The 16,931-nt window shown below is 39.0% G+C and overlaps 1 protein-coding gene across 2 annotated transcripts in view; it reads right to left on the bottom strand.

The window, feature by feature from the left end:
• SCFD2 (sec1 family domain containing 2) overlaps positions 1-12,459 on the bottom strand; it is a 351,298-nt gene extending 338,839 nt beyond the window's left edge. The window contains exons 1-2 of one of the 2 annotated variants that reach the window (XM_072943848.1): positions 11,418-12,459; positions 11,036-11,327 (exon numbers count right to left, since the gene is read on the bottom strand). In XM_072943848.1, the coding sequence (XP_072799949.1) occupies positions 11,036-11,327; positions 11,418-11,873 (748 nt within the window). In that variant the 5' untranslated portion in view covers positions 11,874-12,459. Of the gene's footprint in view, positions 1-11,035 lie in introns of both variants that reach the window. The other variant, XM_006198127.4, reaches the window with a different exon arrangement.
• Positions 12,460-16,931: the final 4,472 nt, after the last annotated feature.

Raw genomic sequence — 16,931 nt, 5'->3', positions numbered from 1 at the left:
TAATTAATGCTATTTATATGACTCAAACATAAACTAAGCATTTGGGGCTTCTCAATGTCACAGTAACTTCTGATTCTTCTTTCATGAAATGAATAAAATGTTGACATTTATATCACACTTAAATTTTCAGAGAGCTTATTTTTTCTTTTATTATAGAGACTTTAAAATATTATTTAAGAAGCTCAAGAGTGGAAGTCAACCAGAAAACAGTTATTTCTTCCCTGTCCCACTGTTAATCTAGCCAACAGCAATGTGGTCTAGTCTGGCCAGAGAATAGTTTATTTCCCATTGCCTTCTTTTCTGAAGGGGGTGTAGGAAAGAAATTGGGGACATTGACTCTAGTGGTCCCATCTTCCACTAGTTCCTTGTGTAATCTGAGGGAATTTCCATAAATGTGGTGTTATTTTACCAAGCTAAAAACTCAAGAGTTTTTCCAACTGACACCTAAATATCTTCAAGCCTTAGTATCTGAGATCCTAAGTTAAGCTAACTGCTTCAAGGGCTAAACATTTTAGTTAACGGGACCAGAAAAATACCAATCCTGTATGACCCTGTGGATCATATGCGAATGTGCTTGTGCTTGCTAATATCATTATCCTAAGGCACGTGACCTCTTCATTGCCTCTACTTGCACGGAATGAAGTAAGAAGCAAGAATTGAGGAGCCTTCACAAGATCTGTTAGACTGTAGAAGGGCTCAAAGATAAATACACAAGAGCCTTCTCTACATTTCACAAACAGGATATTCTGGGGTTGTGCACAGTGCCCCTTTGTGTTGAGACAGGGCTACTGGACTCTTGGAATTAGTGTATTAAAAAAAACTCACTTCCTAGGGAACTATATCCATTATCTTGTAGTCATCTATAATGGAAAAGAATATGAAAATGAATATATATGTATGACTGAAACAGTATGCTGTACACCAGAAATTGACACATTATAAACTGACTATACGTCAATAGAAAAGAATGCAAATTAAAGAGATAATAAAAATTTAAAAACTCCCTTCCTTTCTGATTCCCATCATTCCTTCCCAAAAATCTGTGACTGTATTTCATTATTTTGAAATGTTTCAGTATTTAATGACATTTTTGTACTGTAAGAGTAGAATATTTCTTTATTACTCCTGATGTTTCCTTCTATGTAGAGGGACAACAAATATCCTAACACTCCTGAGACTGCTTCACCTTCTTCAATCAATCACTTTTCCCTGGGCCATCTACTTGTTCTTCCTAGGATAGGTTCTGCCTTTGGAAAGAAGAGAAGAGACTTGCTCTGGTCCAGAGTGTGTAAACTTTTCAACACTTGGATTTGGCATTAAGAATCTTCATTCATATTTTCTGCTCATGAATATGATTTTACTTTTTAATCTTTATGCCTTTTTCTTCCTTTCTTTATTTAAGTGGCTGGAACCCTCATTACAATGTAGAATAAAAGTGAATGACAAAAAAAAAAAGAATCTTTGTTAATGTTCACTGCATCCATAATAAAACTGGTGTTTTGGTCTCTGCAACTCTTTATCTCATAATCAATTGATTCAGAATCTAGATGGGGAAAGGAGCACTAGTTATTAGATCCCCTCTAACGTTACCATTTCTAACACTACCTCACATCAGTCAAACCTAGTACAAACAGGATATATTAAAGCAGATGCCACATACCAGTCAAAAGCCTGCTTAAGTTTGCCATATACCAGGTAGAACTTTGAAGGGACAGGGTGGGGAGAATCATAAGGCTGTAATTATACAAGTTTATTCAATAAGTAATTTTCCCCATACAGTAATTTTAGGTAAGAGAATCACATAACATTCATTGTTGCCCCTACCTTAAATTTCTCCTACGTTCCCTTATTTCTGTGAATGGATTCTGAAATTGCCCAAGCTAGAAAACTTGGAAGGTCTTCAAATCCTTCCCTTAATGCGCTAGCATTATATCAGTCACCACTCTATTGTCTCAGTTAAATACCAAACTACTCCTCTCTTCGTCTTCCTATTATTGACGCAATATAAATTCATATCATTTCTTACCTAGATATTAAAATAGCCTCCTGATCGATCTCCTGGCCTCCAGTATTTCATGCGTTTTTCCCAAGGAGCCCATGGCTCCTAGGCTGGGCTCCTCCATAGATAGATAGGAGGGTTGAATTTCATGAGAAATATTGTAAGTTTATGCTTTTTTGTAGATAGTCCATAACTTTGACCAATTGATCAATAAAGTTCCTTAATTTCAAAAGAGTTAAGAATCATTGTCCACCACAAAGTATAAATTAGAGTTGAGCCAACAGATAGCAGTGTTATTCCTCTCTACAGGGTTTAAGCATACAGCCCAACTGGCGAGCAAATTAACAAACTATGCCACATCTATATACCTGAATATTACCCATAAATAAGAAGCAATGAACTACTGATACAAGCAACAACATGGATGAATCTCAACTGTATTATACTGTAAGTGAAAGAGGTCACTCAAAAGGCTAAATACCATATGATTGCATTTATATAATAGCCTTGAAAAGGTAAACTCTAAGGACGGGAAATGGATCCATGATTGCCAGGACTGAGGGTGAGAGGAGAAGCTGACTACAGGAGCACAAGGGAATTTTTTGGAGTGATGGAACCACTCTTCCATCTTGATTGTAGTGGTGGTTACATGACAATATGTTGTTTGACAAAACTACACACTATAAAGGATAAATGGTGCTATATGTAATGTACTTTAATAAATTTGACTAGAAAAAAAGGCAAACAACAACAACAAAAAGACCCACCCCATCACCCCTCAAATTTCTATCTTGTAATAAATAAATCCATCCATCACATTATCTACCAGAGAACTCATTCAACAGGAAATCTGTACATGCACTTTTCGTCCTTAAAAACTTTTTCTGACTCCTAACTGAGCATGAAAATTAAGGCCTTTGGAACATGTCCCCAGTCTCCTTCCTCATCATCTTCATTACCCTTACTTCCTCATCTCTTACCACTCCCTCAGTCATTCATCCCAACCCTCAAGCACCTTAAGCTCTAATAAAAATTATCTTAAAAGAACTCCCAGAACAACCTATGCTCCTTCTTCTATCTCTGCAAGCACGGGGAGATTTCAAAAGAACAATGAATGATTCCAGCCTCTGCCTAGACTCATTTTTAAAAATCACTTTCTGGGGTGGTTTAAATGTGAGAACCAATGGTCTAGAAATGGGCACCCCATAAGAGACTATTTGTACTTAACCACTGTGAAGGCACATAGCATTCATACTAGAATTTGCTAAGCTTTGTCTTCTTCATTAGACTCTGAGTTCCTCATAGACAGGAGCTTCTACTGTTTGATCTTTATGTCAGCACTTCTCAAACTTTACTACACATTCAAATCACCTGAGGATCTTGTTACAACACAGGTTCTGATTCCTAAGTCTAGGGTGAGGCCCGGGATTCAGCATTTTTAATTTGCTTCCAATTGGGCATGAGGTTGCCAGTCCCAATGACATACTTAACAGTGAGGTTTCATGTCATTATCACCTAGCACAGAGCCTGTAGATAAAAACTGCTCAGTAAACATTACTAAAATGAATCAAAATCATCCAGGTCATTCTTTACACTCTCCTAAGTAATTGAAATCGTAATGATCTTGCAGGATCATATAAGAGAAATATTTCGCTTACTCCACTTTTTTTCCCTCCAGGTATAACAGAATATAATTCCTGACAACTAGTTAATTCTAACCAACTCTCATTGACTTTACTGACAGATAACAGGTCAAGTAATAGAATTCTGCTGGGTTATATGTATGGCAAATTACTCTTGTATTTCTGTTCTTACTCTTATACTTAGGGGGGAAACATACATTTAAAAGAATAAAACATTAAATCATTTTAAAGGCATATAATTAATCAATAAAAGTACTAATAAACATTTTCCCCATTATGTACCAGGTCAGGCACTGTTCTAGGAGCTAGATGCATTAACTTATTTTACCCTCTCAACAACCCTCTGAGTGAGTACTATCATTATCCTCATTTCATAGATCAGGAAACTGAGACCTATTAGTTACAACTTGTCCAAGGACTTATGACTGGGAAGGGGCAGAGCTAAGACTACTGATACTAGCCACTCACGTCTATTACACAAACTAGATAGTAGTAGCAGCTTCCATATATTGTAATCCCCTCACTTCTTACGTATACAATCCTGTATAATGTAAATCTGATTGTGTCACATCACAGCTCAAAACCCTCCACCTTTCCTATCATACTTTAGCTTTTAACCTAAGTCTTTACTTTGTCCTACAATGCATTCCTTCTGCCTGTCTGTCCAACTTCATCTCCTATCACTGCCCTCCTTGCTTGTGGGGCAAGCTGAAGGGAGCCACGCTGGCCTCTACTGTTTCTCAAACATGTCAAGCATATTCCTACCTCAAGTCCTTTGCATTTGCCATTCCTTGGGTCTTACAGGTTCTACACCAAGACTGTCACATGGCCTACTTCATCTCTTCTTTCAGTTTCTGCTCAAATGTCACATCCTCAGAGAGGTCTTCCCTAGCTATAGTATCTAACATGGAAACCCTATCACTTTTTAATCTCTTATCTACATTAGTTATATATTGAATGAATGAATGGACAGATGGATGGATGGATGATTTCACATGTTTCCAACAGCACTTTAAGGTAGCTATTTTACCATTCACAAATGAGAAAACCTTCAAAAGCCTCAACGAGGATCAAACAGCAAGTAAGTCACTAAACTAGGACTTGGAGTTATTAGACTGGTCTGGATCTAACACCAGCAATCTAGTCAGAGTCTTATATGGTTTCTCAGTTGTGTTTCATAACTATGCTTATTTTAAACAGTATCCTCTGGACTCTGAAATGAAGATACTAGTTGGTTATTTTGCATTTGGTGAAAAATCACATGGAAGAGAAAAGACTAAGTCACTTTTCTGAACATTAAGGCAGCACCAGAGTTCAACAACTGTTTTCAGTCTCTGAAGCTGCTAGCTTCTGGACACCATATTAGTATTATCTCTACTATCCAGGTTGAGGAAAGCCTCCAGATGAGAAAGGTTATGAGCACAGGCTCTGGAGCAAACTGCCAAGGTTCAAACCCTGACTCTGCCACTTATTAGCTTGTAATCTTGGGTGAGTTACTTAACTCCTCCATGTCCCTGTTTCCTCATTTGTAAAATGGGAAAAATTATAAAAGAATTATTATAAAAATTAAAGAAGTTTATACACGTAAAATGCTGAGAAAAGTAGTATGCTCTCAAATGTTAGCCATTATTAATTGTCTCAAAATCCAAGAGTTTAACAAAATAATATAAAACTACACCTTAAAGCCAATATAAATGTACCATTATATCATAATCCCCAGATTAAGAACCACCCATTGGATTGGGAATTAATCTTTAATTGAATGGATTTAATTTAAAACTAAATTACATGAAACTAAAATTTACATGAAACTAAAACTCAGGAGAATTGAACCAAGAAAGGAAATTTAATTCCCAGAGTTACCGCCACTGCTATCTTTTGATCTTGAATATGTAGACTATCAACAAAGCACTCCAGTCGATCTCAAGAGCCAGAAAAGAATGGAAAGAAAACCAGATTCAAATCTTTTAGAGATTCATCAATCATGTCTACCTTTTCAATTGCCCCTTGAAACAAATCAGAAGCCAGAATAGTCCATGGTATGTTGTATTTAAATCCCCTACACAAACATGCCTGAAGCACTCGGCAGGAACGCAATCTTCTGTGTGGTCTAGACATGGTAGAAGTATGCCAAAATCATAGTAACAGACACTAGTGGCCATCTACTTCTCAAACAACTATAATAAACTTTCTATATTTTTAAGCCCTGAGAACAAGGCTTCAGGGAAGCAAGGAACTTACCTATCTTGTTCACCACTGTTTCCCTAGACCTGGAATAATGCTTAGCACACAGTAGGCACTCAATAAATATTTACTGAAAATAAATAAAACAACTATTAGACAATGTGATGTTACTTTCAGCAAAGATGATGACAAAAAGGTGAGAAATTTATCTATATTGTATGCATGATATTAACACTGTCAAATATTTATGAACTATTGGAGGTTATTTTTGTTAGTGCCAATTTTACATCTAAGAAGTATACATAAGCATATAAATCTTCTAATGGTAAATCATCAAGGATGGCATCCAAAATATTTAACAACAAACAACAAATTAATATACTATGCATATAAATTAACATCTAAATCAAAAACTAAAAATATATTTCCTTTTGGTCACTATATTAAAACTGCTGTCTTGTAATTTAAATTGAAATTCAAACCATTCAAGTCATTTCAGTAATTTCCAATTACCTGTTGATTTTTTAGAACTTGTTGGCATAATCTGCTGCAGCTATCCCTGGCTAAATAATGCCCCAATGTAAGCCACAACGTGATGTAAGAAACCACATCAAATACTTGTAAAAACAAATTCTTATAACAACAAGTCATGAGAACCCCAGCTCTTTGTGCTTCTTGCATCCAGGACACATCAGTAAACAATTTGAATATGATGATCACTTATGGTCCTGGACACCAGAGCCTGGACCAAGGTCGAAAAGCACTCATGCCAACAATAACGCCCCAACACCATGTACTCTACCCTATCCAATTTTGGGCCACCCTGGAGCAGAGGACAAGTGCTGCACCTCTATAACCATCACTAGCAGCATGAACTCTCTCCACTGCCTCAGAGCCCTCAGCACCTCTGGGGGTCAGCTGTATCCACACCAGGATGCTCCTAGGCCCTATCACACGCCTCCACAGGGCAACAGTATTTGGTGACCTGTGGTCTCAACAAGTAGAGAATTTCTCTTTACTTACTATTACAGGAGCATTTTAGTATTTAAAACACAAGTTTGACGATACAGCCATGTACCACTGAAAATCAACCCTGAGGATTACCAATATGGAATCATAACACTATGTTGAAACATCTCTGACACAAATCAACCATAAACTGATCATTCAGAAGATAGTTTGGAGGGTTTTCCAAAAGGTATTCATTAAAGACTTCAATTTATAAATTATTAGAACCACAGTAACAAATTTGTTCCAATTAGATCTATCCTCCAAAGTCTACCTTTCATCAACCAGCAATAATTTTGATCCTTTCTGAAGAAGAGTATGTCATAATTTTAAAATGGGAAGTAGTTCATGGACCTTTTCTTGGCTATAGTATGCCAAAGATGATTGGTTTCAAAGGGGACTACAAATCAAACTTTGTTCCATGCACCAGTAGATTGGCAAATGTGCTGGGCCCCAGGGGCATCCCCTTATCCCACCCACTCTGGCTTCCCTTTATCCCCTATCCCACCAGGTCACTGCTGCTGCCACAGGCGACCTCTCTCCACTCGGGAGATCTCAACCAATGTGAGCTCTGACATCCTGGGCCTGGTCAGTGCTTTACTCCATGCGTGGATAGCTACCTTGCTTACCCCACACTGATGCTTTTAAATTCAACTATTCAGGAAGGTAGGAAAGAAGCAGAGCCCTTATAATTTTAAAGGTACTTGGGAAATACCTCAAGGAACTTTAGAAAGTTTCATTCTCATTGCGTTATTATCACCTTGTATAATTCTCTCAGCATTCTACTGAAAATGATACTCACATGGTTCCTCCTAAACTCTTGACAAAGTAGATGAATTTTTCTTTCTCTTTTTACCTGTTGCCTTGAATCTATCCAGAGAAACCTCCCACTTGCTCCTTTTGAAAAATGCCCCTCTCAATATTAAATATTCTTTCACTTGATCTCCTGTACCTAAAATGTCTTCTCCCATACCAATCTGCTTACTGAGTACCTTCACTAATTTAAAGAAAACTCTGGAAGCCCACCTACTGACAGAGGATCCTAGACAAATATGAAGCGAGGACTTTAACAACACAACACTAACAACTCTGACAATTCAGAAAACAAAAGATGCTGACCTTGGACATTAATAGAATGTTGGAGCAATCCAGTCACATCTGGTGTATTATTTGATGTTTATGGGTTTTTTTTTTTCAGTAAAGAACAACTTCAGAGCCTCAAATCTTCATTCTTGAAATGGTAAATAACACTTAACTCACCTAATTTGTTGAGGAGATCAAATAAGGTAATGTGGAAATGATTTTTATCCATTAAATAGTCACATAAATATGATTAGTTAATAATACTATTTCTTTCCTCAAAAATTACTGTGGGCTCAAAGTGTCAAATTTTAGAATATTTAGAAGATGTGTGCCTTGCTGCACACTCACTGCATTTGTGAATAACTACTGATGCAACTTAGGAGTCTCAGAAATATTTTCAACCAGAAAAAATGAGTACATTAGCCTCAATGAATATCCAGTTGGCAGTAATCTTTCACTAACCTGTTCATTCATCCATTCATTCAAAAATATTTATTGAATACCCACTATTTTCACGGCACTCTTCTGAGTGCTAGTTAATATACAGGAAACAAAATAGAGCCCTTTCCCTCAGGAGCTTCCATTCAAATGGAAGGAAACAGGCAACAATCAATTAGCATGTTAGGAAGTCATAAAGACAATGACAAATAAAGTGGGGTAAGGGGTTGGACAGTATCTAAAGAAAGTGGTCAGAGAAGGCTTGTCTGAGGAGACGTGAGTGGAGATTCAAAGGAAGTGAGCGGGAAAGCCATGTGAACACCTGAAGGAAGAACACTCCCCGCTGAGCCGCAGAACTTCAAAGGCCCTGCGGCTGGGACAGATGTGGCGTGTTGAGAAATGGCGAGGCAGCCAGCGTGCCAGGAGAGCAGTGTGTGAGGGGAGATTAGCAAGAGAGGAGCTGGGAGAGGTACACACAGACAGGTCATATATGGCCTTGAAAACAAAACTAAGGAACTTGGATTGGATAGTGGGTGTGATGGGAAGACTGTGAGCAAGCAAATAATATGTCAGTTTTGTGTTTTGATGGGGTCACACAAGAAACTGCAGTATCTGTATGTCTTTTGTACTTCTTGAATATTATTTTTAAAAACTATTTGCATCCTCTACTCTGCTGTGACAAATGGTGCCTTGAGACTGAGCAAAATGAATCCTAATATTTTAACAATGGATTTGGCGATACAGAGGCCACTGGTGATCTTGACAAAGGATGTTTCAGGTGAGTTCTCAGGGGGAAATAAACCTAACTAAAGTGAAGGCAAAATTGAAACAGATGACTGTAGAGATAGCAAGTATAGACAAATTTCTAAGTTTGCTGTAAGACGGAGCGAAAATGAAAACGAAGTAGGAGGAGCCCAAGGAGTCAAGAAAGGATGTGGTCCATTCAGTTTGTATGTTGATGGGGGAAATCCATAAGAAAAACTTTTTAAAAAAATGATGACCTAGGAAAGAGGGAGGGTATTTGAAAGAGATAAACCTATGAGAGATGTGAAAAAGGAAAGGATGTAGTCTGCAAGGGTGGAAAAGTTGGCACTAAATAGTACCAGGGAGAGTACATCTTCTCTAAATATGAAGGAAAGAAAGAAAAATATGTGAGTACAGATGTAGAAAGGTTGGTAGATTTGGTGATGGGAAGACACAGAAGTTTTTTACCGGCTTATATTTTCTCAGTGATATAAAAGCAAGAAAGCTGAGGGGTGAGTGTGGGGAGGGAGATCTAGAGGGAATGACAACTTTGTCTTTCTATGTGCTCTTAGTTTCTAAATCATTCCTGACTGCTTCATTTTATAAGCTTTTAGAAGGCAAAAGCTATGCTTACCCTGTTTTTTCTGTATTTAGAAGAGCTAGATACAAGAAAGAGATGCATGATATGCAAAGGAGTAGTTGCTATGATGCTGGACAGTCAGGACATTAAAGTTTGCCTAACTGGAGTCCGGCAGGGTGGAGGAGGACACAAAAATATGTGACCTTGATTAATTATGAAACAATATGTCATATTTTGGGCAGAAAGAAATAGAAGTATAAGCAGTATATACCTCACACCCAAAAACAAACATATACTTATCAGGTGTTTTTATTCGTCTGAGAGTTCGGGAGTGTTTACAATGATTACTTTTATTTAAATCACACTTACAGACTGAACACCTGATTTTTCCAGTGACATGATTAAGCTTACATCTCAGTATTACCATTTAGCTTACTTTCTATTTTATGACCTGAAAATTAATCTTATAAAGTCAAAAACTGCAATTATTGTGGTTTTTTAACTTCATTCAACTTTTTTTTAAAAAACTTACTGAAGGTAATGCTTACCAGTGTCAGCTTCCTGATTATTCTCCCTGAACCTGAAACTTTCCAGCCTATACTACCAGCAGCATTATATCTACATAATTAAAGAACAATAAAGTTGATCTTTGAAAATAAATGCTCATGTCAAGTATCATAAAATGTTTTTCCTTCACCTATTTTAAGGGTAACATTTGCTACTAATGTGTATAAATAATATATTATTACAACTTGGGATTATCTACCCAATCCTCAATAGAACGAGAGCTAAGAATAAATCAACAAACATTTGAAAATATTTTCTACAATTCTATTTAATCTCATTTTCTAGTGAAATTTCACTTCAGCCTCACATATTAACACTCATTTAAAGAAACCTGAAACTGAACTAACTGTAATATTTTCATGTTTTGTTGTACAGGTTCCCTCCACTTGGTCATCTGTTAATACTTCAACAACTTAAAACCCTCTTATGAAGGATTGTTGAGAATACTGATATCTACACATTTCTGAAAGGTTGCCAGATGGACATTTCATTCTCCCTATGTCAGCATAAGTGTTTCCAATCACTGGGCTAGTTGCAGTTGTTTTGTTTAATAAGGGGAAGTGCACACTGAGGATGTATTTATCCATTACAGAATTTAACAAATTGATTTTAATTGCCAACTTGCTTGTCTGTGTCTACCTCCAGACAATGAACTGTGGGATCAAGGACTGTGTCCGTCTAGTTCTTCTTTAAATCCTCAATCTGACACATAGGAAGAGGTAAATAAAATATATGCTGAATCAGTGAAAATCCCAGCACTTTGAAGCCCTCCACAGCAACGCCACTTACCTGTGAGATCCAGAGTTCTGTCCACAAACACCACTGATGCCCTGCCTGTGGCAGTCCTCCTTCTGTTTTTGGCGGGAGCAAAATTGGCCAGATCTGCAGCGATGATTCGACTGAGGGAACCTACAGCAAAACACTCCTCCCGTACCCCTAAATGCTCACACAGGGAACTAAGGCCTGACACCAGACACCTGATCTGCAGCAGCAGCTCAGGGGTCAGGGCAGTGGCATCCACCTCACCCAGGCTTCCTAGCCTCCTCTTGTCTGGTCGGGCACTGTTGAGGATTTGCACATCCTGGGGTAACAGTGGGAAAAGAGAAGCAAAAGCTGGAGTCAAGGCAAGGTGGGGAGCAGCAGGAGCGAGTAACAACGGGACGTGTAGCACCTCAGCAGTGTAGTTCATGTTGCCCATCCACTCGCACAGTTTCTCCTCCAGTTGCTCGAACACCGGCTGCTGCCCTTCCAACTCCGCCGCTGCCGCTGCCGGCACGTGATTAGCCGTGAGGTGGACTGCGTGGTTCACAGCCGTGACCACCACACAATACTGGAAGTGACTGCGGCAGATGATGCCCCTTAGGGTCTCCACGGTCCGGCCTTTCAGCAAGCAGCTCAACACAAACACCGCCTTGGGCTGCTCGGCTCCGCCACCAACTGCGGCGGGCTCGAACTCCCGCAGGTAACACGCAGGGCTCCCCACGGCCTCCAGCAGCCGCGAGGCTCCGCAGCCCCAGTGCAGGCTCTCGGCGCAGGCGGTGTCCAGGTAGACCACAGCCCGTTTCACCTTGGCCAGCACCTGCTCCCAGGCCTGCTGCGTAAAGGACAGAACGCCCGGGGTGCTCATGGCTGGGGATTCGCAGACTCGGGGTTCCGAGTGCTGGTACTTCTCTCAGAACTTAACAGTCCGGGAATTGGGGTCCCCGAAATATTGACAGTCAACACAGTACACGTGGGGCCGCCTCTGACTTGTCCAGTGTGGGCGCACGACAACGACGTCACTGAGCCTGATTGGCTAGGGAGGATGCCCGTCGCGGAAGAATGGTGAGATCTGGGAAGAAATGGGCGGGGCCCCGGAGTCCTGGGGCGACTCGAAAGTTCCCGGAAGGAAGAAGGAGCTGCCTATGAGATAACTGAGGTATTTTTTTTCCATCTCCCTCCCGCTCAGACGCTGCTCCTTGAGTAATCTCAGGGATGATAAAACCTAATTCGAAATTTGATATTTTTCCTTGAATCTGAACATATCTCTTTAAGAGGACAGCCACGTTGCCCAGCTAAACTAACGGCAGCCAGAGAAGACAAAAGCAACCGACTGCTGTGTGATGTTTTATAGTTTATATATTTCTGTCACATACATTATTGGACACAAGCGTCTAACAAACATACCAGTTTCACCTATACTTTCTCCATCTTCCGTCATCTCATAGGCACCAAATCTTGATCTGCTTCAAAAATCTGGAATCCAGCCCTTCTCCCTATCCATACTTGCTGTCACTGCCTTAGTCCACCATCATCGCTCAACTGGACAACAGCAGTGATCCCCCATCATTTCCCAATTTTCCATCTCTTGTCCCTCCGATTCAGATATCTTTATCCAACCATTTTTTTCTGCTTGAAAGCCTCTCGTGACCAAATTGCCTACAGGATACAACCAGACACTAATGGCACCAAAAACCTTCATGATTTCTCAGTTTCTCTCCAGCCACTCCCATGTTAGAACATGAAATACCTGCATAATGAAGGCAACAGATTGAGCCCAGAATGTTTCAGAACTTCATTCAATGAGTATTTATTAAGCACTTAATAAGTGTAATCACTGCTCTAGGCTCCAAAGATGCAGTGGTTAATAAGATCTATTACTTGATTCATGAAAAATGTACACTTCTGCTAAGTACTTGCCATATCATAGGGTAAGTTTTAACATACCTGTTTTCCTTCCCGTATTTGTTCTCCTAGATGGTGCACCAGAGACCCAGAATCCCCAACACTAGAAAATAACAGGTATTCAATAAATGTTTGTTGAATAAATTTTCAATTCATATCAATCTAATAAATAATATATTCAACCAGCTTTTAATGGACATGTACAATATTCCAGTCACTGTGGATAGGCACTGAGAATATAAATAAAGCCACAGTCTTGCCTTCAAAGTAATCTGAAATAAAAGTACCCACACATGTAAAGCAAGAAAATGCAATCAAATGTTACAAGAGCAACGATTTTTTAAAAAAAAATGTTTAAGTGTTGCAAATTGGTAAAAATAAATTCTGACTAAGTGAAGGAAAAAAGGAAGTGGTCAAAAGTTTCATATAGGACATGAATTTTGAGTTTCCTTCAAAGAAAACCAGGTGCTCACCAGGTGTACAGGATGGGGAGGAGTGAACCTGACCTCCTAGGCAAAGAGTGCAGCATGAACAAATATGTAGAAGTATGAAAACTTACAACGTGTTCTCTAGAGCTACAAATGGTTTAGTACAGCTTGAATGTATTGTTTAAACAGAGGCCCATGAAGAAATAGAGCTAGGAACTAGAAAAGAAGGGACTAGATCAGAGTGAGTCTCATTTTTCATTCTGACTAGCAGCAAACGATGGAGAACTATTAAAGTACAATCATCCCTTGATATCCTTGAGGAATTGGTTCCAGGACACCTCCTACCAAGATACCAAAATTTCAGATGCTCAAGTAACCTATATAAAATGGCATAGGATTTGCATATAACCCATAAACTGTATACTTTAAGTCAGCTTTAGATTACTTATAATACCTAATAACAATGTCAATTCTATGTGAATAGTTGTTGGTGCATGGTAAATTCAGGTTTTGCTTTTTGGAACTTTCTGGAATTCTTTTTCAAATATTTTCCACCCAAGGTTGGTTGAATCCATGGCTGAGGAACTTGTCAAAATGGAGGGCCTGAGTGTATTTTTAGGAGTGGAAATAATTTGTTCATAGCTGGAGTTTACGGGGGGAAAAAAGGTTGTAAATGGAAAATAATTTGAATGGAGTAAGAGTTAGGGCAGGGAGAGGAGTTAGAAAACAGTAAAAGCAATGACTCTAGGTGAGAGTATATAAGGGTACTGAGAAAAGGGGGTAGGCATCGTGGGATTTTTGAAGAGATGTCAAAAGACCCAAGAAGCCTGGTGACCATAATGACAAAGAGAGAGGCAAAGGGAAAAATGCCCCAGTTTTCTGCCTGGGTGACTAGTAAGTGGCAGTCACTGAGATTTGAAAAAATAAAATAGAAGCATAAGCATATCAGGGAATAAATTACTGAGTTTGGTTGGGACATACTTTTGTTTGTCTATATGTCTGTTTTTTTAATTGTGGGAAAGTACATGAAATTTACCATCTTAACCATTTTTAAGTGCACGGTTCTGAAATTAAGCATTTTCACATTGTTATGCAACCAATCTTTAGAACTTTTTTGTCTTTGGAAACTGAAACTATACCCATTAGCAACAACTCTCCATTCCTCCTTCCCCCTGGCAACCATCATTCTACTTTCTGTTTCTATGAGTTGACTATTCTAGGTCCCTCATATAATTAGAATCATACAATTATTTGTGTTTCTGTGACTGGCTTATTTCTCTTAGCATTAATATCCTCAAAGTTCATCCATGTTATATAGCAGAATTTTCTTCTTTTTTAAGGCTGAATAATATTCCATTGTATATACTGCTATGTATACCACATTTTATTCATTTATTCACCAGCCAATGGACATTTGGATTGCTTTCACATTTTGGCAATTGTGAATAATACTGCTAGGAACATGAGTATACAAATATTTATTTGAGACCTTGCTTTCCATTCTTGTGGATATATACCTAGAAGTAGAACTGCTGGATCATACAGTAATTCTATTTTTAATTTTTCTGAGGACCCTCTGTTTCCATAGCTGCTATACCATTTTACTTTCTTACCGACAGTGTACGAGCATTCTAATTTCCCCAAGTTCTTGCTAACACTTGTTATTTTCTGTTATTGTGCAGGCTTTTTGCATTTTTATTGAAGTATAGTTGATTTACGATGTTTCAGATTTACAGCAAAGTGATTCAGTTATACATATGTATGCATATATATATTCCTTTTCATATTCTTTTCCATTATAGGTTATTACAAGCTATTGAATATAGTTCCCTGTGTTATAAAGTAGGTCCTTGTTGTATATCTATTTTATATATAGTAGTGTATATATGTTAATCCCAAATTCTTGATTTACCCCTCCCCTCTACACCCTTCCCCCTTTGGTAACCATAAGTTTGTTTTCTATGTCTTTGAATCTATTTCTGTTTTGTAAATAAGTTCATTTGTGTCATTTTCTAAGATTCTAGCTGTTGTTGTTTTGATAGTAGACATTCTAATGGGAGTGGGAACTTGTTTTAAGGTACTGTGGGACATCCAGGTGGAAACATCTGGTAGACAGTTGGATGTATGATTATGGATTGCAGGACAGAAGTCTGGTGATCTGGGAATCATTAGCAAATGAGTGTCCTTGAGGTTGCTTAAAGACAGCATGAAAAAGACAGAAGACAATAAGCGTGATGGACAGATCTCTAAGCAACATTTCCAGGTCTGTGGAAGAAGGGAAGCCAGTGAGTGGAGTCATAAGGGAAACAAGTTTCAAAAAGAATAGAGTGGTCAACAGTGGCAAGTACCAAAGAAGGGAAAAGGGAGATGGAATATGAAAAAGAAAGGCTGGAAGAATATGATGCTAGGGTCAAAGAGACTAGCTCGGCCTCTAAAATTCAAGAAGGGAACAGTTCCAGGATATAATAAAATCCATGGGGTGGCCCTGAAGGCAGACTGCTGAAGTGGAGTGAATGAAGTTTGTAAGATAGTTAGATTCTAGGACGTCAAAAAACAGGCAAGCCAGATGTGCAAGTCACTCATAATGGTGCCAAGTGGTAAAAGAAAGGAAGACTGTGCACCCGACCCCCAGCATCATCTATGAATGAGGGGAGATGAAGAGAGAGGGGCAGAGGTGGTTAATGAGGAGGTATGCACTGACAAGGAGGAGGGTTTTCACAAGAAAGTGGGACCATAACAGTCTGGTAGTGGCCCACCAGCGCCAGAGTTATAGCAATCCTATCTCCAGGCTTCACAGTACAACAGGATGAAGGAAAATGGTGGGCATGCAGTATAGAAGGATGAAGAGAAGTGCTGTTCTTGGAGAGAAATTAGGTTGCAGTTTCAGTGAATGAGTAGAGACATCCTTCTGCTAAAATAATGAGACTATGGGACATGTATATATAATGGAACAAGGCTATGAGTTAGGTGCAGAGTTAGAATGCAGATCTGAAGAAACTAGGAGGAAATAAGCACAGAGAATGTAAGGGAATGATACTAAAAGAGTTGACAAAAAGTGACTCAGAATGAGATGTGGGGACCCCATAAAGTTGGACAGTGCACAACCTGTATGGCCACTTGCCACCCAAAGGGCTGCCAGATCATGAAGGGGCTTGTAGGTCATGTGGTGGGAAATTTGGATTGTATTTGATGTGTAACAGGAAGCTATTTAAGGGGTCTGTGTTACTTGAATTGCTGTGTGGCAGTGGAGATGGAGAGAAGTAGACAGATTTGGGATATAGTTTATAGAAAGAACTAACAGGTCTTGCTAATGGGTTTTCATAGGCATGAGAAGGACTCAAGAGGGAAAGAGAGAAGCAAGGATGATTCTTTGGGTTTTGGCTAAACAACTGGTCGGTTGGTGGTTACTGAGAGTATGATGGAGAAGCCTGGGAGAGGATGGAAGTGGGAGAGGACAGGTTTGGGAGGGGAGCCCACAAGTTTTGTTTTGGGCATAAGTTTGACATACCTATTAAACATCCAAGAGAGGCATGTGTAAAGCTTCAGAGTGAGCAGTTTGTCCTGAGCTCAAGGAGAAATTAAGAATGCAGACA

This window comes from Vicugna pacos, chromosome 2 (assembly GCF_048564905.1).
Source record: "Vicugna pacos chromosome 2, VicPac4, whole genome shotgun sequence".
NCBI classification, from domain to species: domain Eukaryota; kingdom Metazoa; phylum Chordata; class Mammalia; order Artiodactyla; family Camelidae; genus Vicugna; species Vicugna pacos.
The sequence above is the reverse complement of the archived record's forward strand: the minus strand, read 5'-3'. Positions and strand labels throughout refer to the sequence as shown.